The following is a 20164-nucleotide window of genomic DNA, read 5'->3' as shown; positions in this document are numbered from 1 at the left end:
GAAGAAGGGAGAATCTGATAGGAGAGGGTAGAAGACCATAGAAGAAAGGGAAGGAGGAGGAGCACCAGAGGGAGGTGATGGGGAGGTGGGGAGGTAAGGAGATAAGTTGAGAGAGGGAAACAGGAATGGGGAATGGTGAAGGGAGAGGGGCAATTACTGGATGTTCATGCCTTCAGGTTGGGGGCTACCTAGACGGAATATGTTGCTCCTCCAACCTGAGAGAGGCCTCTTCACGGCAGTAGAGGAGGCTGTGGCTAACATGTCGAAATGGAATTGGGAAGTAGAATTGAATTGGATGGCCACTAGGAGATCCTGTTCTTTCCTGGCAGAGGGAGCACCTACTCTTTCCCTGTTCTGTGGAGATCCTCCAGCACTTCGTGTGCGTTGAAGAATAATTACTGAGGCGCAGAGTATTTAATTCAATTCAAATCAAGTAGAGAACATGAAATTAGTAGAAGTGTAAAGGAGTGGGCTGGGAAACAAAAAAATAAAATTACTTACTTTTATAACAATTATATAATAATAAGTAAAGACTGAGGAATCAGGCTCCATATTTCTGAAGTTAATTTTCAGTGCAAGAGAGACCGCGGGCAGAAATTGAGAGCATGTTCATAAAAACATTTGCTTACATTGGACAAGGTACGATTTTTCTGAGGAATTATAAATTCAAACAAGAAAGAAGACATTGATGTCTGTTAGTGCATGAAGCATTCTTGCAGGATCAGGCTTCGCAATCAGCAACCCCATATTTTCACTCTTAACTATGCATATGCATCGGTTTGAATTTACTGCCTCATTTGCCAATTAACAAGTGAACACACTTTGCTCACTATTAATTTCATTACAAAATCCATCTTCTCAAAGATAAAGATAAGGATAAATTTTAGCTTTATTTGTCACATGTTCATCAAAATATGTGAAGCATACAGTGAAATGCATCGATGTATCAAATCAAATCAGTGAGATTAGTGCTGGGCAGCCCGCAAGTGTTGCCACTCCTCCAGCGCCAACACAGCAAGCCCACAACTCACTAACCCTGAACGTATATCTATGGAATTACCTGTGTTCAAACTCTGCAGCAAGTTGTAGAAGTTTGGAAAGTATTGAAGATCTTCCATGCCATCAGCAGTGAATTCATTCCCTCTTTGGTTCTTGTTACTGTTTAAGTCCCAACCGTTGCCTGGAGCACTGTTGCTCTCCCCCTTCACAAACTTACTTTGTTTCTTTGTAGGTTTTGTTTTAGGTCTCTGTGAAAAGGTGAGAAAATAGGAATTAGCTGTACTCTGATGAAAAATGTACCTATCAGCACAAGGCTACCCAGAGTAAAATCAGAAAGCACTTAAATCATGGAAAATGATTATAAACCTAATGGTCCGCTTGGATTTCACCAGAGCTCGAAACCTTATCACAGCCAACAGTGGATCAAAGCACTGAATTCCTGAGGTGAGGTTACAGAGACTCCCTTTGATATGGATGCGCTGAACTGAGTGTGAGCCCTGGTTAAACTGAAGTCAATGGGAATCATGGAGAAATTATTCCAATGGTTAGAAATATATGTATCTCGCAGATAGGTAGGTGGTTATGGTTTTGAAAGGTCAATCATAACAATCCCAGAACAGAATTTCCTCATAGCAGCATCCTCAACTCAATGCTTCTTTCTTCCTTCTATCATAAGATCAGAGATGGGGATGTTTATTTATAGTCAAATGATGTTCAACTCCATTCACATCTCCTCAGAAAATGAAAACCATGTCTTGCGCTTTTGCCTAGCAATGACCATCTCCAAGTCCAATCAACTATTTTTGATGTTTAATTGCAGTAGGCTCACTAATTTCCTCAGTATCAACATCCTAAGGGCTGCCATTGAACAGAAATTCAACCGGAACTCTTTGCATAAAGGCAGTGGCTACAAGAGCAGGTCAGAAAGCTGGAGCAACAAATTATCTGCTGGAGGAACTCAACGGGTCAAACGGCATCTGTGGGAAGAAAAACGTTGTGACTGTTTCAGGTCAAAATGCTGTATCAGGACTCTTGCAATAAATGACACATCTCCTGGCACTCCATTTACCAAGCACAAGACAAGATCACCTGTATGAGTGCAGCTCCACCAACAATCAAGAAGTTTGACACCATGCATTCTGTTTGATTGACACAATAAGTATTCATTCTCCTCACTTTTGCCACACCAAAGCCACAAGGAGTGTCATCTCCAAAATTCACTGCATTTCCTCACTGGGCTAGTGCAAAGCAGAAAATAAATTGCTGTATGATCTCTGTGAGTCAGGCAGCATCTGTAGAGGCAAAAGTATGGTTGATGTTTCAGGTCGGGGCTCTGCATCAGAGTGAGGGTGTAAAGGAGAGATGGTCAGGATACAGAGGTAAGGGGAAGATTTGGTAGATCCTGTCTCACCTACCTCCATACATTAGCCATCTCCCTTCTATACACTCTGCCCTGATGCAGAGACTTGACCTGAAACATTCACCATCCCTTTGCCTCCACAGATGCTGCCTGCCGCACTGAATTCTTCCAGCAGCTAGGTTTTTTAGCTCCATATCCCAGCATCTGCACTTCCCAAATTGGCCAAATACTTTCATTGCCATTCCCATTCCTGTTCCGACATGTCGATCCATGGATTCCTCTTGCGCCACAATGAGGCCACCCTCAGGGTGGAGGAGCAACACCTTATATTCCGTCTGGGAAGCCCCCAACCTGACGGCATGAATATTGATTTCATCTTCTGGACCCTCCACTCATCTTCTTTTCCCCACCCTGGCCTCTTACCTCTTCTCAACTGCCTATCACTCCCCCTGGATCCCCTCCTCATTCCCTTTCTCCTATGGTCCACTCTCCTCTCCTAACAGATTCCTTCCCCTCCAGCCTTTTACCTTTTACCTTTCCCTCTTCCTTCCCCTCTCCCCACCCTTTTATTCTGGCATCTTCCCCCTTCCATTCCAGTCCCAAAGAAGAGTCTTGGCCCAAAACGTTGACTGTTTATTCATTTCCATAGACGCTGCCTTACCTGCTGAGTTTGTGTGTGTTGCTTCTGCCCAATATCTACAACCAAGAATGTCAAAGGCAGCAGATACACTAGGACAGGAACACAGACAGGTTTCCCTCCAAGACCCATCTGTGCTAGCTCTGAAGTAAAACCTTGTACCTTCATTGTCGCTCAGTCTAAATCCCAGAACTCTACACCCAACAGCTTTGTGGGATCACCTTCACCAGAAGGACTAGAGAACTTCAACAAGCTGGGTTCCTACCACCTTCTCAGGGGCAATTAGGGACGGTCAATAATGCTGGTCTCAGCAGTTTTGCCCACATACCATAAGATAAATAATTTTTAAGAATGATCTTGGGCAGCTGATTGAATAAGGTATGATGGAATGGTTTTATTTGGGTCCATATCTGCAATTTTCTCCAGGCGATACTAACCTAATCAGGTCATCGTGGAGAAGCAATAAACTGGCTGGATGCACTCCACAGCTTGGGGAAGAGTCAAGCTAAGTACTTTGGTAGCTATTGTCCTGTGAAATTTGAATCTTGAGAGCAACTGTGTGACTTACTCATTCTCAGTCACAAACAAGGCTCTAACTCGGAAGTATAAGAATAGCAGAGCTCCTCTGAAGAATATTTTCATGTTTCCCTTAAACTGCTGCGCAGTTTCCCAAATGAAAGCTGACATTATATCCCAAATCAAGTTGAATGCATTCAAGTTGAATGCAAAATCATGCATAGGTTTTTATTGGATATCAGCAGTAGAAAGTGCATATAAATGCAGATAGTAACATTTTAATATCAGAGCATAAATAAAATACCGGCATGTTTTTTGGTAGATACATTACTCTTACATTGGTCACTATTTTCATTAAGGAAGGCAATAATTGTTTAGAAGTTTCTCCCACTCAAAAATGACCTGCACAGAAATGCAGGAAGATATTAAGTCTAATGTCAACATTTCTTCCATTCCTGTGAGGGATTTGTTAGCTTTGTTCATCAGCTCTCTGCATAGAATTGGCTCAGAGACAGTACTCAGAGAGGAGTCATAAGACTATAAGACAAAGGAGCAGAATTAGGCCATTTGGACCACAGAGTCTGCTCCACCATTTCATCAAGGCTGATTTATTATCTCTCTCAACCCTATTTTACTGCCTTGCCCCTGTAACCCTTGACACCCTGGTTAATAAAGAACCTATCGGCCTCTACCTTAAATATACACAATGATTTGGCCTGCAGAGCTGCCTGTGGCAATGGATTCTACAGATTCACCACCCTCTGGCTAAAGAATGTCTTCCTCATCTGTATTCCAAATGGATGTCTCTCTATTCTGAGGCTGTGCCCCTGGACCTAGACTCCCCCACAAAAGGAAGCATCCTCTCCATATACACTCTATTAGTCCTTTCAATATTCAATATTGAAATTAGATCCTCCCTCATTCTTCTAAACGCTGGCAAGTACAGGCCCAGCACCTCTGATTTTTTAAAATTGTCTCCCCATTTAGAAAATAGTCCATGCCTTTATTCCTTTCCCCGAAGTGCATGACCATGAACTTCTCTGCTCTATATTACATCAAGTACAGAACTTTTGCTACTTAGGAAGCTGGGTGATATCAGATGGCAGGTGCGACATGGACATCAAAAGAAGAATAGGGATGGCAAAAGACACCTTTACGAGAATGAAGAGTATTCTGACCAATACTAAACTAGGCATGACAACCCGCCTCAGAGTACTGAAATGTTACGTTTATCCAGTCATGTTATATGGCTCAGAATGTTGGACAATATCTAGTAACATGAGGAAATGAATTGAAGCAGCAGAGATGTGGTTTTTGAGGAGGATGCAAAGAATATCATTGACGAAATGAATGTCTAATGAGGATGTCATGAACAGAGCAAACACAAAAAGAGAAATAATGTATGAGATCATGAAAAGGCAACGTAACTTCATTGATTACGAAAGAGGAGTTAGAATGCACAGTAATTATGGGAAAGATTGAAGGGAAGAAAGCAAGAGGAAGACAAAGACAAATGATGATGGAGACAGCAGCCCAAGAACTGGAAATGAATACCAATGAATTGATCCACTTGACCCAAAACAGGAGTGTGTGGGCCATGGCAGTCAAAGCTCAAACTGGGCATGGCACCTGATGATGATGATGATCATATTCCATCTTCTTTGCCTATTCTCCCAATATGTCTTAGTCCTCCTGCTTCCTCAACACTAGCTGCCCTTCTACCTATCTTTGTATCATTTGCAAAACTTGACCACAAAGCCACCACCTTCATCCAAATCATTGACATAAAATGTGAAAAGCTATAGCCCCAAAACCAACCCCAGAGGCACACTACTAGTCACTCGCAGCCAAACAGAAAAGGCCCACTTTATTCCCACTCTTTACTTCCTGCCATTCAGCCAATCTAAGTACTTTTCCTTTAATATCAAGGCTCTGATTTTGTTAAGCAGTCTCATGTGTGGCACCTTGTCAAAGGCCTTCTGAAAATTCAAATAAACAACAGCCACTGACTCTCCTTTGACTAACTATCCTGCCTGGCATGTTGGTGTTCCAGTGTTTTTCTTTTCCATAACATTTAACAGTATTGAAGACATAAGTTAAGAAAAGATACCTTTATGTAGAAGTTTACACAGTCTCTTTGATGTCCTGGAGTGCACCACACTCCATGTTGTGCATATTTTCAGCAATGTGATCACAGTTGAAGGATAACGTTCAAAGACCTGCAACTAACTGCAGGGAAAAATTATTCGGTAATCCTTTCACCGAAGTTGATTAAGGGAGAGCAGGAAAAATGGCTCCTCTTCAAACAGCTGTATAGAATCTTTTTTAGTTGTTATCCAGGACAGGTAATGCCTCAGTGAACGTCAACCCAGAAGGTATGCCTGAGTTAATGAGAGCAGCTTGAATGTATAACCCAGGAGGTGAGAGTACTTCCCACTGAGCCATAGCTGATACCTAGCATTTTTTGTCAAACTAATTAATCAGGGTATGCTTTCATGTTTTTTAATGTTACTTTAATATATTTCCTGTGTTCCGTAATTTATGAGGATAATTATGCAAACTTCAAGGATGATAGAATTTGCACTATCTACTTGCCAAGGACTCGTGACTGAAAACGTCCTTTGTGGTTTCTTGCCAAACCTAAGGTGTAAAGGTTGTGGCTCTCTTGATGAATAAACCGTTCTACTTTTGTAAAAGCTTCTTCTCCTAAATTCTAACAGCACCCGATGACTGATGCTTGTTGATCTCACCTTCTCAGTGTAAATATTAAAATCTGCTCTACTGATTTTTCTGCAAATATCAAGGATAGATAGGTACTATCAAACAAGTACTATTTTTCAGTATTATGACAATTTACATTCAGTGGTAACTTCTGTACCCAATAAAGTAGCCACTGAGTGTATATTCATGGCTTTCTGCCGCTGTCACACATCCACTTCAAGGTTTGGCCTGTTGTATGTTCAGAGATGCTCTGCTGTACACCACTGTTGTAATGCATGGTTATTTGAGTTGCTCTCGCCTTCCTGTCAGCTTGAACCAGTCTGGCCATTCTCCTCTATCTCTCTCAAGGTATTGTCGGCCACAGAGCCGCCACTCACTGGATGCTTAAACTCTAGACTGCTGTGCGTGAAAGTCCCAGGAGATCATCAGTTTCTGAGATACTCAAACTACACCTTCTGGCACCAACAATTATCTCCTGGTCAACAACACTTAGATCACATTTCTTCCCCATTCTGATGTTTAGTCTGAACAACAACTGAACCTCTTGACCACGTCTGCATGCTTTAAAGCATTGAGTTGCTGCCTCATGATTGGCTGATCAGATATTTACATTAATGAGCAGGTGTAGTAACCATGAACATACACTCAGGAGGTACTAATAAAATGGCCACTGAGTGTACAAATACCATTTATATGGGAGATTGTACATAGGTGAGGATGTATCTTGGTAATTCAATGAACTTACCACTTCCTTCTCCCCTTCTCCTTCTGTCAAGTCTTCATCTGTCTTCTTAACAGGGTAATCATCATTTTCAACCCTCACTTTGTTCTTACGAGCTTCATTGGTAATAATTTTTTGCAGAGCAACAGCAACTTCTTCCTCTAGATTGTTAGCCTGATTTTCTGTTATCTGTTAGAAGAGTGTATCAACACATTCAGGTATAAATATCAATACTTTCTTTATTTCCTATTTTTCCCCAATTGTTCCATGTGTATGTAGAATCAGTTTGTCCCGTGCCATTCTGTGGCACAAACTAATAGCACTTCAGCAGAAGGTGAGGTAATGTTGTAGCGCAATAACATCTCAATTCGACCACACTTGAAATTATATTCAGTTCTGGTTGCCTCATTATAGGAAGGATCTTGAAGCTTTAGTGAGGGTGCAGAGGCGACTAACCAGGTTGACGCAACACACCTAAAATGCTGGAGGAACTCAGGCAGCGTCAATGGAAAAAAAGTACAGTCGAAATTTCGGACCAAGACCCGTAACGTCGACAGCACTTTGTTCCATAGATGCTGCCTGGCCTGCCAAGTTTCTCCAGCGTTTTGTGTGTGTTGCTCGTATTTCCAGCGTCTGCAGATCTTCTCTTGTTTATCAGGGAGATTAGAAAGGTGATAGGTTGAGCGAGCTAGAGATTTTCTCTTCGGAGAGGAGGGTGAGCGGCAACTTGATGGAAGTGTACAATATGGTAAGAGGCATAGGTCGAGTGGATGGCCATAGACATTTTCCCAGGGGGAATGGCTAATACAAGGAGGTATAATTTTAAGGTGTTGGGAGGAAAGATTAGAGGGGATGTCAGAAGCAGGTTGTTTCCAGAGAGCGGCAGGTGCATGGAATGTGCTGCTAGGGGTGGTGTTCGGGCAGATACATTAGGAACATTTATGAGACTCATAGAGAGGCAAATGGATAAAAAAAAATAGAAGGCCATCTGAGGGGGAAGGGTTAGATTGGTCTTGGAGTAGCATAAAGGGTTAGTGCAATTTCGTGAGCCAAAGGACCAATGCTGTGCTGTAAAATTCTATCATGTATGAGAACAAAGCTGTTCACATTTCGTAGGTCTGCTTTTAATGTATTAGATTTCAACAGACTTGTGAAACTTGAACAGCTAGTTATCTGCGGACTGGTTATCGTATGAAGCTGTTAGTATCCTTGGCCAATATTTCCAGTTTCATCTCTGCTCCTATTTCAGCAGAAAGCAGAGCTGAATCCTGGAATTTCTTATTTAGTGCATATTGAGGTATTTTTCCCTGATTAAAAACTGGAGATATTAGTGACTTCCAGTTGTAATTAAACTGAGGGATCTATTTTAAATTGTGACAGTGTGAAGCTGGTTCCCATATCTGGACAAAATCTTATTGTTATTCAATTATTGCTAAAGATATTGAGATTATTAATTTTTCTTTTACTTAAATGAAACCAGGCACAGACAAGAAAATCAAGAAATCCACTAATAGAGTCATAGACCAATACAGCACAGAAACAGGCCCTTTGGCCCATCTAGTCTGTGCAGAACTATTAACCTGCCTAGTCCCATCGACCTGTACCAGGAACATAGCCCCCCATACCCCTCCCCTCGTATCCCAAATTTCTCTTAAATTTTGAAATTGAATCCTCATCCACCAGTTCCACTAGCAGCTCGTTCCACACTTACCATCCTCCAAGTGAAGAAGTTCCCCCTCATGTTCCCCTTAAACTTTTCACCTCTCAGCCTTAATCCATGACTTCTTGTTCTAGTCTTACCCAACCTCAGTGGAAAAAGCCTGCTTGCCTTTACCCTATCTATACCCCTCAAAATTTTGTATACCACTACCAAATTTCCTCTCATTCTCCTATGCTCCAGGAAGTATCTGTAATCTGTAATCTCTGAAAGAAAATGAAGGGGGCAGGTAGCGAACACTCAAAGTGGGGGAAAGAACAGAAAGACAGCTGAGAACGCATTGTACATAAAGCTGTTTTAGGACAGAGAGAGAAGGAAGAAAAATATTGAAAAGAGCCCAGAAATTATTCAGAGCTGGAAAGTGGAATAGAGAAAAAGTTGCAAAACCACAATATCACTTTCCTTTTAGTGTGTACTGTGAGCATGGTTCATGTTTACAATTTTCTTAGTCTAATATCTTAAAGCAGAAAAGAAAATACAAAAACAACATGCCCTGAAAATATTTAAATGTAATTGTATTATTTTAATGTTGGTATCCACCTAACTTACAATAATTAAAACTCAGCAGTTAATGTTAAATTATGGAGAGGGTGCAGAGCAGGGAGGGTTGATGAATTTTTCTATGGTCTTGATTCTTGTACTGTTTATATTGTTCATGTCTTCTCAATTTGTAAAGTAACTATGATTTGCTGGCAGCTTCCCCCTAAATTCCTTGAGGCACATATGGCACACTAATGAGCTGTCAGGGAGGCAACAATGGTCTTCCAGTATGATTTTCAATCAGGCATTAGAATTGATGCATAATTACCCTACTGCTCAATCCCCTGTTAATTTCTGCCTGCAAAAGGAAAGGCTATTAAATGCATTTTCTTTTTTGACTGCATTGTAAATGTATTCTTAAATTTTAGAACTCTACCAGTCCTAAGTTTAGGAGCTTGGAAACGATCCTGTCAAACACCCCTCTGTCGTTCTCTTCATAGATCCTACTGGCGATTTTCTGGACAATATCTTCAGCTGTTAATGGTGTCCCATCCAATTGGTGTAGACCATCCGGGTCATCTGCAAGGAGAAAGGACTTTGGATCACATATTATATTTTAAAACAAAGTATCTATTTTTAGAAACTACTAAATAGTAATTGTAAGTATATAACCAGCGAGTCTAGACCATATAGACCAAGTTAATCCAGATGAAAAACTATATATCATTAATGGCGAATGAGGAGACTAATAGGATGAGACCTTCGTCTTTGTAATCCATTGCATTTTTTGTGGAATCATCATAATCCTCCGCCAGTCTCCTGCTCTTGGTGGAATCGACATTGACCGGGGAAGGAGAAGGGTCGCTTGGGGAGTTTTTGGTGATGTAATCTTCCATCTCTCTCTCTTTTTCCGCCAACGATTTCAGCAGCATGAAGTCATCTGCAAACGAATTATTCTGCAGTGGGACCTTGTCCTCTGTAAAGAAATGAAATCGATTGTTGAACAGGGAATGAGAAGTAAATGAGACGAGATTGAATGTCTGCCGCGCGTTGCATAGTAATTTAAGCAACATTGCGCTTACCTATAGATGTTGATTGACTGACTCGTGCAGCCTCCGCTATCTAGCGAGAGAGAAATGTTAACAATTAAAATGTGTCAGGAGATTCTCCCAAACAAATTCAAGAAATCCCAAAATAGAACAGACGGTTATGTAGAATATCATCATCACATGGCGGTAGGTATCTCTGAAGGACTTGATTTGATTTATTTGGAGAAGTCACGGTCCGAAACGTCGACTGTTTATTAATTTCCATAGATGCTGCCCGACCTGCGGAGTTCCTCCTGCGTTGTGTGTGCGTTACTATTAACCATTTCAAGGGATATTTTAAAATCAGTTTTTTTAAAAAACAGGGGACAGCATCATCAATGAAATGATTACGAAAGCATTTCTAAATGTAGTACATGAACCGACAATCAAACTCCACGCTGAAGCAAAAGTACATGCCTTACCTGTTCTTCGACCGGTCTTTCGGCTGACAATTCCCGGTTAGACACTGCTTTGTCTGAAATGAATAGAGCAAATGTGAGCAGAATGTCTGGATAAAATGTCCATCTCCCGGGATACCCAACAGATCCTAAAGATGTTAATTATCAAAGTACAAAGTATAATTTACGTTGGTTATAAAAAAAAGGACCAAATATTGGCGATAGGTGGAAACAACTGAAATGCATGTAAATCTGATCTAAACACGTCCTTACCACGGGTTTGACATGTAGAAATTGTCACCAAGCCCCAATGCTACCTATCGATGTTACTGGCATCGATGTGACTGTTAACTTTTAGCCTATTTGCATATTAGTTTATACCGTGGCGGTTCTACTGATTAGAGTATTCACTTTGTCAGCGATGCCTGTCATAGGCTGGTTCAGCGATTTTTAATTAGTTTAAGATTAACAGAGAATCATGTCCCGCAGCCATTGGCCTCAATTCACCGCGAGCTGATAGTCCAGTACTGATTGAGAATACAAACCCCTTGCTAAAATCCTCAATTAGTTCGACGATGCAACTGAAATATTTCCAATGCGGTAAGTCGCGTAGACGAATTGATACCTCACTCTGACCCGCACGGATACAGCGGGCCGAACAGTCTCTTTTGAAATTATACATTTTCCAAGATTCCATGAACCGTACCGAAAACGGAATAGGCTGAAATATTTATCAACCAGTAAAAAAAAACTCCTGATAATTTCATCTGAAATAAGTGCCATTATAACTCACAATACAGGACAGGAAGGGAGTAATCTGACTAGATTTACCGAGAAAAAAAAATCGGAAACAATGACACCCTAGGGTACAGTATTTCAGCACCGTTCTACCAACAAGACACAAAGGACTTGATTGGACGCAACATTTAAAGAAAACGTACCCGGTGAGTTTAACTTTGGTGGTTTAAGCCACTGAAGTGATCATTTATACTCTCGATTCGTATTCCTCTATTTGATCAGAAATGTTATTTTTTACCGCATCTGTAATGGGACTTACCTTGCGGTTCCTCGGGCATCGGAAATGCATTGATCTGATGTAACACTAATGCAATTGTCTGCAAGAAGAGTATATATGCAGTGTATTTGGAAGGCATTGTGGAAGATGTTGGCTGAAGAGGGGTACGGAGGTCCGTCGCCGTCGCTTTCCAGTAGGAAGTCTTCGTGCAGAGAACCCAGCGTCCGATTCAGCACCCTGGACAGCGACAAGGAACTATTATGGCGATGGGCGGACCTGGATACTGGTACTGGTGTCTCTGACAGCTCGCAGGAGGTGGACTCCATGCAAATCTGAGCTTGTGCGTCAGCTCCCTCCCAACCTGCGTCACTCAACACACACACACACAATTCAGCTCAGCTGGCCCAAAGAAAGAGAATCAGATATTTCCATTTCACTGTCTGTCCACCTCAAGATTTCCTGCACTCAAACCGCCTTTATTATTTTTCCATATTTGCAAAGACAAATCCGTGACAAAAGATGCCGCTCGTAATAAATCAAATTAAAATCACTTCCTTGATTATTGGTCGGTGAATATATTTAACTGGCGATGATTAATAACTACAACTGTTAAAATCTTGTTAGTCAGTTGCCACCTGTAATCGAAAGGAGTAGTATAAGTGAATAAAATGATGCTGATACGATTCTCCTCACGCCCAGCACTTTCATATCGGCTATAACACAACGCAATGTTCCTCATTATGGGTTTCATTAAAAAAACAATTGTCGGATACATTTTATAGACCGTGCACACGTGATAGTAGTATGTAGTTTCAGTTTAAAAAACATTATACATTGTAAAATGTTTGTTTTAGGGACAGGTGTAATGTTTACAACAAGATCAAAACATTGTTCCAAATCTGAAATAGAACCAGAAAGTGATGGTAACACCCAGTGGGACAAGCAGCATTCGCTGAGAAGGAAAGAGAGGTAAAGTTTCAGACTGATGATCTTTATCAGAAGTAGATGCTGTTAGAGATGAGCAGCTTTCATAGTACTGGAGTTAAGGAAGGAACTGAGGGTAGCGAAACAACATGGGAAACTTTCCGAAACGGTGGTAGTCTGAGCATGGTGGAAGGTAGGTGATGGAGGTGATTAAATAATAAAAGGATTAAATAATAAACTGAACCAAGGCAAAAAAAAAATTGTGGGTGGGATAGGCTCTTGATTAGTCATGACATCAAAGGTTATGGGAAGAAAGCAGGAGAAAGGGGTTAAGATGGAGAATTAATCAGCCATGATCGAATGGTGGAGCATACTTGATGGGCCAAATGGCCTAATTCTGCTTTTACAGTAAGGTGTAAAAGCCTTAGGCGCGTGAGCACACACACACACACACACACACACACACATACACACACATATATACATAGGGTGCCCAAGACCTTTGCACGAACTGTAGTAATATTATGTATTGAACTGTACTGCTGCCACAAAAAAACAATCTTCATGACATTTGTGAATGATGATAAACCTGATTCTGATATAGGTCTCTATTGTGAACCGAGAGTGGGAAGGGGATAGGGAGAGGGAAATCATGGTTGGGACAAGGGGAAGGGAAAGAGGAGGGAACAGGAAGCACCAAAGAGACATTCTGTAATGATCAATTGCTTGGAATCAAATGACATTGCGTGGTGTTTTAGGGCTGGGTGTGTCTGCACCCACACCACACCCCCACACCTGGCACTCCTTCTAGCCACCCGTCCCACACCCCTGCACTCCAGATTGACAGACACAGTACCAAGCAAATGTCTTATGCACCATAGCCTTATATATATTTTGCACAGTACTGTATATCTTATGTCGAGATAAAGGACTGTTTAATGAGCCAAGTTTTGTAGATTAAACATCTTTATTTTTTACTTTACTTTTATTTTGATTTCAGTAAGTCTAACAAATTGGCAGACACCCCATCAACTTACTTAAGGCAATAAGTAATATTTTATCAACCACCTGCCTTTTAAAAGTATTCTGAAACAAAAAAGACTGCATTTAAGAATAACTTCATAGTAAAATACATTATATTCTTAAGGAAAAATTGTGAATTTTTATCTACCACATATAATGCACAAAATCAATGTAATGGATGTTCTGAAAACTGAAATTATAACCACAGTATATAATGTTAGTCAGCAGAAAAAAAGAAAAATTAAAATTTTTGGAAGCCCACTGCAAATCCGATCACAAGTATATGCTAAGGTATGTCACACAGCTTACATGGAACTGTTTACTTTACACGAAAGCAGAGCATTTTGGTAACTCTCTGTAACACATGAAATGTTTCATCCAGATTGCTTTCTATTGTAGGTATCAATGTCAGAATCATTGGTTATGATGTAAACAAATGCAGGAAGGTGATAGCAGATTTTAAAACAATTTGACATGAATAAGGATTTCATCAGCTTAAAAATAATAATAAGTTGTTTACTGACAATTTCCTACTTGGGATCAACATTTAAAACACATTTAGCAATAATAATAATAATAATAATAATAATAATAATAATAAAAACTACTAATAAAGTACAGAATAATAATACAATAATTTCCCAATGTGCAATAATAATGTACAAATAATAAAACAGAGACTATTGTACCATGATGTTTGTTTTCCTGTTACACAGAGATGAACTGTTGTATATGGTCATTGCATTTAGTAGGAACAATTTTCTGTAACGATCCTTGTGACAGAAGAGCTGAATGAGCCTGTTCGAAAGGGTGCTCCATTGCTTATCCAGTCGGTCATGGAGAGGATGTGCGTGATTGTCCAGAATGAATAATGGTTTGTTTTGTGACCTCCTCCCCACCACTAACTCGAAAGAGTCTGGGTTGTAGCCAAGGATGGATCCAGCCTTTTTGAAGAGTTTATTTGGTCTTTTTTCATCACCAGCACCGATGCTGCACCCCCAGCATAAACTGGAAACGGACGAATAAAATATAGGAAATAATTGAAAATTTTAAATTCAAATTAAGAACCTGCAACTGAGTGAAATTAGTAAGAAAGGTAGATAGATACTTTATTGATCCCAAAGGAAATAGATAGATTATTGATCCCAAAGGAAATTATAGTGTCATAGTAGCATTACAAGTGCACATATATGCAAATATACAAACATTAGAAGAGAAGTAAGAAAGAATAAAAATAAAGTTGCCTCAAACAGTCTAACAGGAGGAGGTTATCACTTCCCTGGTTATAGGTTGACTCATTATAGAGCCCCATGGGTAGCGGTCTTTGGATCAGCGCAGTTGTCTTAGTATATTATTAAAAGCGCTCCACTGTTCAGCCATGGTGGCATGCAAAGGATGAGAAACTTTGTCCAGAATTGCCAGGATTTTCTCTAGGATCCTTTGTTCTACCACAGCCTCCAGTGTGTCCAGTTTGACTCCTATAACACAAGCAGCCTTTCTAATCAGTTTATTGAGCCTGTTGACATTACCCATGTTGACAAGTCTAAATATTATTGAAGACGGAATCATTCCATGCTCGATGTATTATTGTATTAGAAAAACTAAAGCATCATGACAGCACATTGTGATTACAGTTGCCATCTTTCAGTGAAGGTAACTGGAACCAATCTGCATTCCCTGTTTTAATTACTGTCCAAAGCACTGTACTTGAAGTGTAAATCCACAAACAAGATCAAACTCAAATGTCACATATCCTCAAATACTGTTATAATTTACCGCTTAGAATCAGGAGAGAAGAGCTACTTGGTCATGTCAGAAGGATGCCCAGTATGCTTTTTTGTTTTAGCATGAGAAGATGGAACATAAAGACTCTACTGATACTTACAGAGGAAATGAAAATGGCCCGACCCTTGATTCAGTTTTATCTTTAGGAATATTACTCCCCCGAGGTCCATTCCATGTCACACACCATTCTTACCAGGAAATGTATTTCTATTCCTTCAATGGGTTATATGATTGTGATGCACAAATAAAATAATGAACAGCTTAAGGATATCAATGCAACTTGACCAACAGGCTGAACTAAATGACTAAAAACACCCAAAAGTGGGAATAACAAGCATTCTAGTGGAATGAGTCAAACCTCATACAAAGGTAGATAGTCGTGGTTGTTGGTACTGTCATCCCAGCCTCAGAACAGGAGTTTGTTAGGCTGGAGTCCTTGGTACAACCATCTTCAGCAGTTTCATCAATGACCTTTCTTTCATCATAAGATCAGGAGTGGGAACCTTTGCTTAAGTTTGCAAACTGTTCAATTCCATTTACATCTCCTCAACCAATGAAGCAGTCCATGCCTGCATACAGATAGCCCCGAACAAAATTCAGACACGGGTTGATAAGTTACATTGTACCAGGCAATGATCTTCACAATCAAGAGGGAGTCTCACCATCAATCCTTGACATTCAACAGCATTGCCATTTGTTAAGACTTACTATGAATATCTTGAGGAATTTCACTGACTAGAGATTGCCCCATGATACTCGGAGCAGGGGACTCAATGATAACTCAACCAGCAGTAAATACCATGGCTACAAGACAAGGGCAGAGGCTAGGTATCCTGTTGTTAATATCCCATTTCCTGTCACTATTGCAGTAGTGTCAATCTTACCTGTTCACAGAAAGCTACTTCTCCATGCTAGCGAGGAATTAGCTCAGTTAAGAGAATTGCAGCCCTTCGAATGGCTGTTGTTTGATATCATAGTGCCGGCTGATGATGTCACACCACTGGTAGGGTAAAAATCAAGTGCATTGAAAGTACCTGGTCATTTTTTTTTGCTCTCTGGGTTACCAATGGGCTGGGTTGCGACCAATGCCTTGGGAGCTGTGGAAATGTGGTGCAGAGAGAGCAGAGAGAGGCAAGCCGAGTACACACTTCAGATAATTTTTTTTGTGACTGTGTGTAACTTGAAGGGTTTAACATTTGATGTCTGACTTGTCTTATAAATAAATAGTTAACTTACTTACTGGTAGTGAGAGTCTTCTGGTTCCACTCACCAAATCCATGAACCTGATTTCACACAATTGGCGCTGCGAGCAGGGTTCAGAGATTGAACAGAAGATTAATACGTTTAAAGGCAAAAATAAGAGAGAGAACACCCCCCCCCCCCCCCCCCCCATATGTGAGGAATGTTGAGTCCTGAGTCCCAGTGGTGGACCAACAGTGCAGGATTTGGGAGTCTTGCCAATCGACTGGTGGGCCACATTAAGCCAATAGACTGATCAGATAAGCTTGACTCCCGCGAGGTGAAAATGGGACACCAAATCGTGCCTGTACTTAATAAGGGAGGGTCCACTGAGTGGAAGGGGAGTCAGAGGGCCGCTGGCAGCCTTAGTAAAGCAGCAGTACAGGACAATCTCACCGAAGGAGAAAGAAAAGATAGATTGAAAAATGAAGTGGAAATGTTAAACTAGTGATGTGTTACCGGGGGGAGGCTGCCCGGTCAGCACGGGCTCGAGCCAAAGATTTAGAGGATAGAGTTACAAAGACGGCCTGTCCACTACTAAAGGGGTAGCTGTTAGAGGCTGCCTGCAGGGCTAACTGGCAACCAGACCCTGTAAAGATCCGAGCCCTAATGTTGCAGGGTAGTGAACCCGACAGATAGGGATATTTGGCTGGATAGTGAGGATGGAGAAGAAAGGTTCGAAGAGAGCCTTGGGGATCCTCCCCACTATGCGCAGTGGCAGAACAGGCCAGACCCGGCAAGGGGGTCGCCAGCCCATAGCTCCTCCAGCCGCCATGGAACTGAGTGAGGAAGAACAAAAGGCTGTGGAGAAGAACAGCGTGAGGGAGGGGGATCTGGGGAGAATAACATGAGACCATTACCCTCAGGGAGCAACTGGCTAAGGAACTGGCGGAGCTGGGAGATAGGTATAGGTAGAAGCTAGGAGAGCCTCTGCCCACATGGTAGCTGTGGATCTGGGATGTGGGGGGTTCTGAAGTGAGTTTGTCTAACAGGGAAATGGGTGTCCAGGGAGGAGAGAGTCAGTAATCCCATCACTTGATTAACATTGCCCTGAATATTCCGCTTGCTTCTCACAGGGTTGATGAATCACCATGGATCAGAGTGAGAGCAGTGGTTAAGGTCAGGTATCCCTCACCCTTTGAATGGGATTCGAAGCCTTAGGTGAAGTGGAGGAAGGGACCAGAGCCCTTTGCCAGTGGGCTGTGATCACAGGGAACTAGCCCAACACCGACAGCCCATCAGAGGGTCTCAAATGAACCTTCACCATGGTGGGGTATTTAGTTAAATCAGCAGCTTAAGGGAGTGGTGTTGTCCTTACTGAGACCAGCGATAGGGGGTACTGTAAACGCCAGTAAGTTGGGTAGTTCCCCACAGTCAGCTGTGCAAGTTAGACAAGTATCCTGGGGTTGGGGGGTAGAGTGCCCTGTGTGGCTCGTATGGAAATGTTTTTGGCATTGCTCAGAGCCGGGGGTCTGAGCGACCAGGCAGGTAGGGTTTCCACTCCCACCCTCTATGCCATGTAGAGGAAGCACTGTCGGGAAAGAGGTGCAAGGAGGCCATTAAGTCCATAAAATGTAGCAGCAGAATTAGGCCATTTGGCCCGTCGAGTCTGCTCCAGCATTTCAGCAAGGCTGATCCATTTCCCTCTCAGCCCAATTTCCTGCCTTCTCCCTACATCCCATTGTGCCCTGACTAAGCAAAAGCTATCAACCTCTGCCTTAGGTATACCCAACTTGGCCTCGAATTCCACAGATTCACCACTCTCCGGCTAAAGAAATTCTCCCTTGTCTCCATTCTAAATGGACATCCTTCTATTCTGAAGCTGTGTCCTCTGGTCTTAGACTCCCTCACCACTGGAAACATCCTCGCCACATCCACTCTATCGGGGCCTTTCAACATTTGATAAGTTTCAATGCAATCCCCCCCCTCATTCTTCTGAATTCCTGGGAGGTCACCTTGAAAGTAGCAATCGGACCATGACTCTCTTGGTGGCAGCCTCCCCTGAGTGCATTCTGGGCACGAATGTGCTGAGGGGTAAGATCCCTGCAGACCAGTACGTGCTATTTTACCTCTGGGGTGGTCCGGGCTAATTGGTGGGATTGGCCAAGTGGGAGCCTTTGGTGATCCCATCCCCAAGCAAAGTAGTTAGCACAAGCAGTACAGGATCCTGGAACGAGATTGGGGAAGCTGTGGAGGCTATGTTTCTGGAGGGTGGCATCCGCCCTGCAAACACCCCTTACAATAGCCTGGTGTGGCTGGTGTGGAAGGGGGATGGTACACTGGTGCAGTCCTGTCAAATACAGACAGTTGAATAAGGACGCACCACCCCTCAAAGCAACGGTTCCAGATATAGTGACCCTTATCGAGAACATAGTAGGTAGGGATTGAAAGCATTGGTACATGGTAGCAGACTTGGCCAATGCTTTCTTCTCTATCCCTGAGTCCGGAGGCACAGGACAAGTTCAATATTACCTGGGAAGGTAGACACTAGAATTTCCGCTGCCTCCCACTGGGATATATCTACAGTCCCACCTTGTTCCATGGCCTGGTGCCCGAGACCAGCAGGAGATACAGTTAGAACCCACCGCCTCTGTATCGTTATGTATGACCTGATCAGTGTGGCTGAGAAGTGTGGGTATGTTAGACTGTAAATGGGCGTCAGTGAACCCTGGGCGTCCTCCCAAGACTATGGTCAACACGCACCTAGAAGACAGCGGCGCGGCAAATGTAGATGAACTGAACACACTGATGAGGGAGAGGGAGAAGTGGAGAGTCCATCATCGTGCCCGACGCCGGCCTCCTAGGATTGAGTAGTAGTAGTAGTACTTCTGTATCCCACTACATAGACAATGTGTTGACATGGGAACCCTCGTGGGAAGGCCCTGGACGAGGTGCCCTCCACTCTGTGTGAACGGGGCTGGTCCATCAAGCCAGATAAGATACAAGGTCCCAGCAGAATGTTACATTCCTGGCATGCCATGGCATTCTGGGCAGCAGGAGATATCAGATCCCACCAAGCACAAGATCTTGGGTGGTGCAGTCCCAGCCTCCAAAGTGGAGACTCCTGGGTTATTGGCATCAGCAGGTCCCCCTGCCTGACGAAGATGCTGTGCCCCCTGTACCAGGTCTCCCAGGAAAAGACTGCCTTCCCAGGGGATCCTGAGCAGCAAGAGGCCTTTGAAACCACCAGTGATCGGTAGAGCAGCCCCTCCGCTTGACCCCTAGACGGAGTGAGGTGCCGTTCGAGCTGCAGGTTTTCTGTCACACCCGGGGCGGCTGAGTGGAGCCCGTGGTAGGTGACTGAAGGGGCTTCTTGTTCCTGAAAAAACCCTTCCCGGGGTGGCAAGCTGATACACCCCCTTTGAGAGGCTACTCTTGGCCACAGAACATGAGACTGGCTCCAAGTCAGCTGTGATACAAACCCACTTCTCGATCATGCAGCATGCGGAGTCTGCCAATGTAACCCGCTGACAGGGCCAAGTCTGGTTTACCAATGGCTACAGCCGTTGGCGGAGCAGCAAACAGTGGTGGAAGGCTGCTG

General features: G+C 42.6%; 1 protein-coding gene across 2 annotated transcripts in view; it reads right to left on the bottom strand.

The window, feature by feature from the left end:
* The window catches only part of scg3 (secretogranin III), a 60171-nt gene that overhangs the window by 26126 nt on the left and 13881 nt on the right, over positions 1–20164 (bottom strand). Inside the window, exons 1-7 of one of the 2 annotated variants that reach the window (XM_072278196.1) lie at positions 11695–11916; positions 10662–10714; positions 10234–10273; positions 9912–10127; positions 9588–9730; positions 6979–7143; positions 1061–1247 (exon numbers count right to left, since the gene is read on the bottom strand). In XM_072278196.1, coding sequence (XP_072134297.1) covers positions 1061–1247; positions 6979–7143; positions 9588–9730; positions 9912–10127; positions 10234–10273; positions 10662–10714; positions 11695–11791 — 901 coding nt within the window. In that variant the 5' untranslated portion in view covers positions 11792–11916. Of the gene's footprint in view, positions 1–1060; positions 1248–6978; positions 7144–9587; positions 9731–9911; positions 10128–10233; positions 10274–10661; positions 10715–11694; positions 11917–20164 lie in introns of those variants that run through there. The other variant, XM_072278197.1, reaches the window with a different exon arrangement.

Source organism: Mobula birostris, chromosome 14 (genome assembly GCF_030028105.1).
Source record: "Mobula birostris isolate sMobBir1 chromosome 14, sMobBir1.hap1, whole genome shotgun sequence".
In the NCBI taxonomy this organism is placed as follows: domain Eukaryota; kingdom Metazoa; phylum Chordata; class Chondrichthyes; order Myliobatiformes; family Myliobatidae; genus Mobula; species Mobula birostris.
The sequence above is the reverse complement of the archived record's forward strand: the minus strand, read 5'-3'. Positions and strand labels throughout refer to the sequence as shown.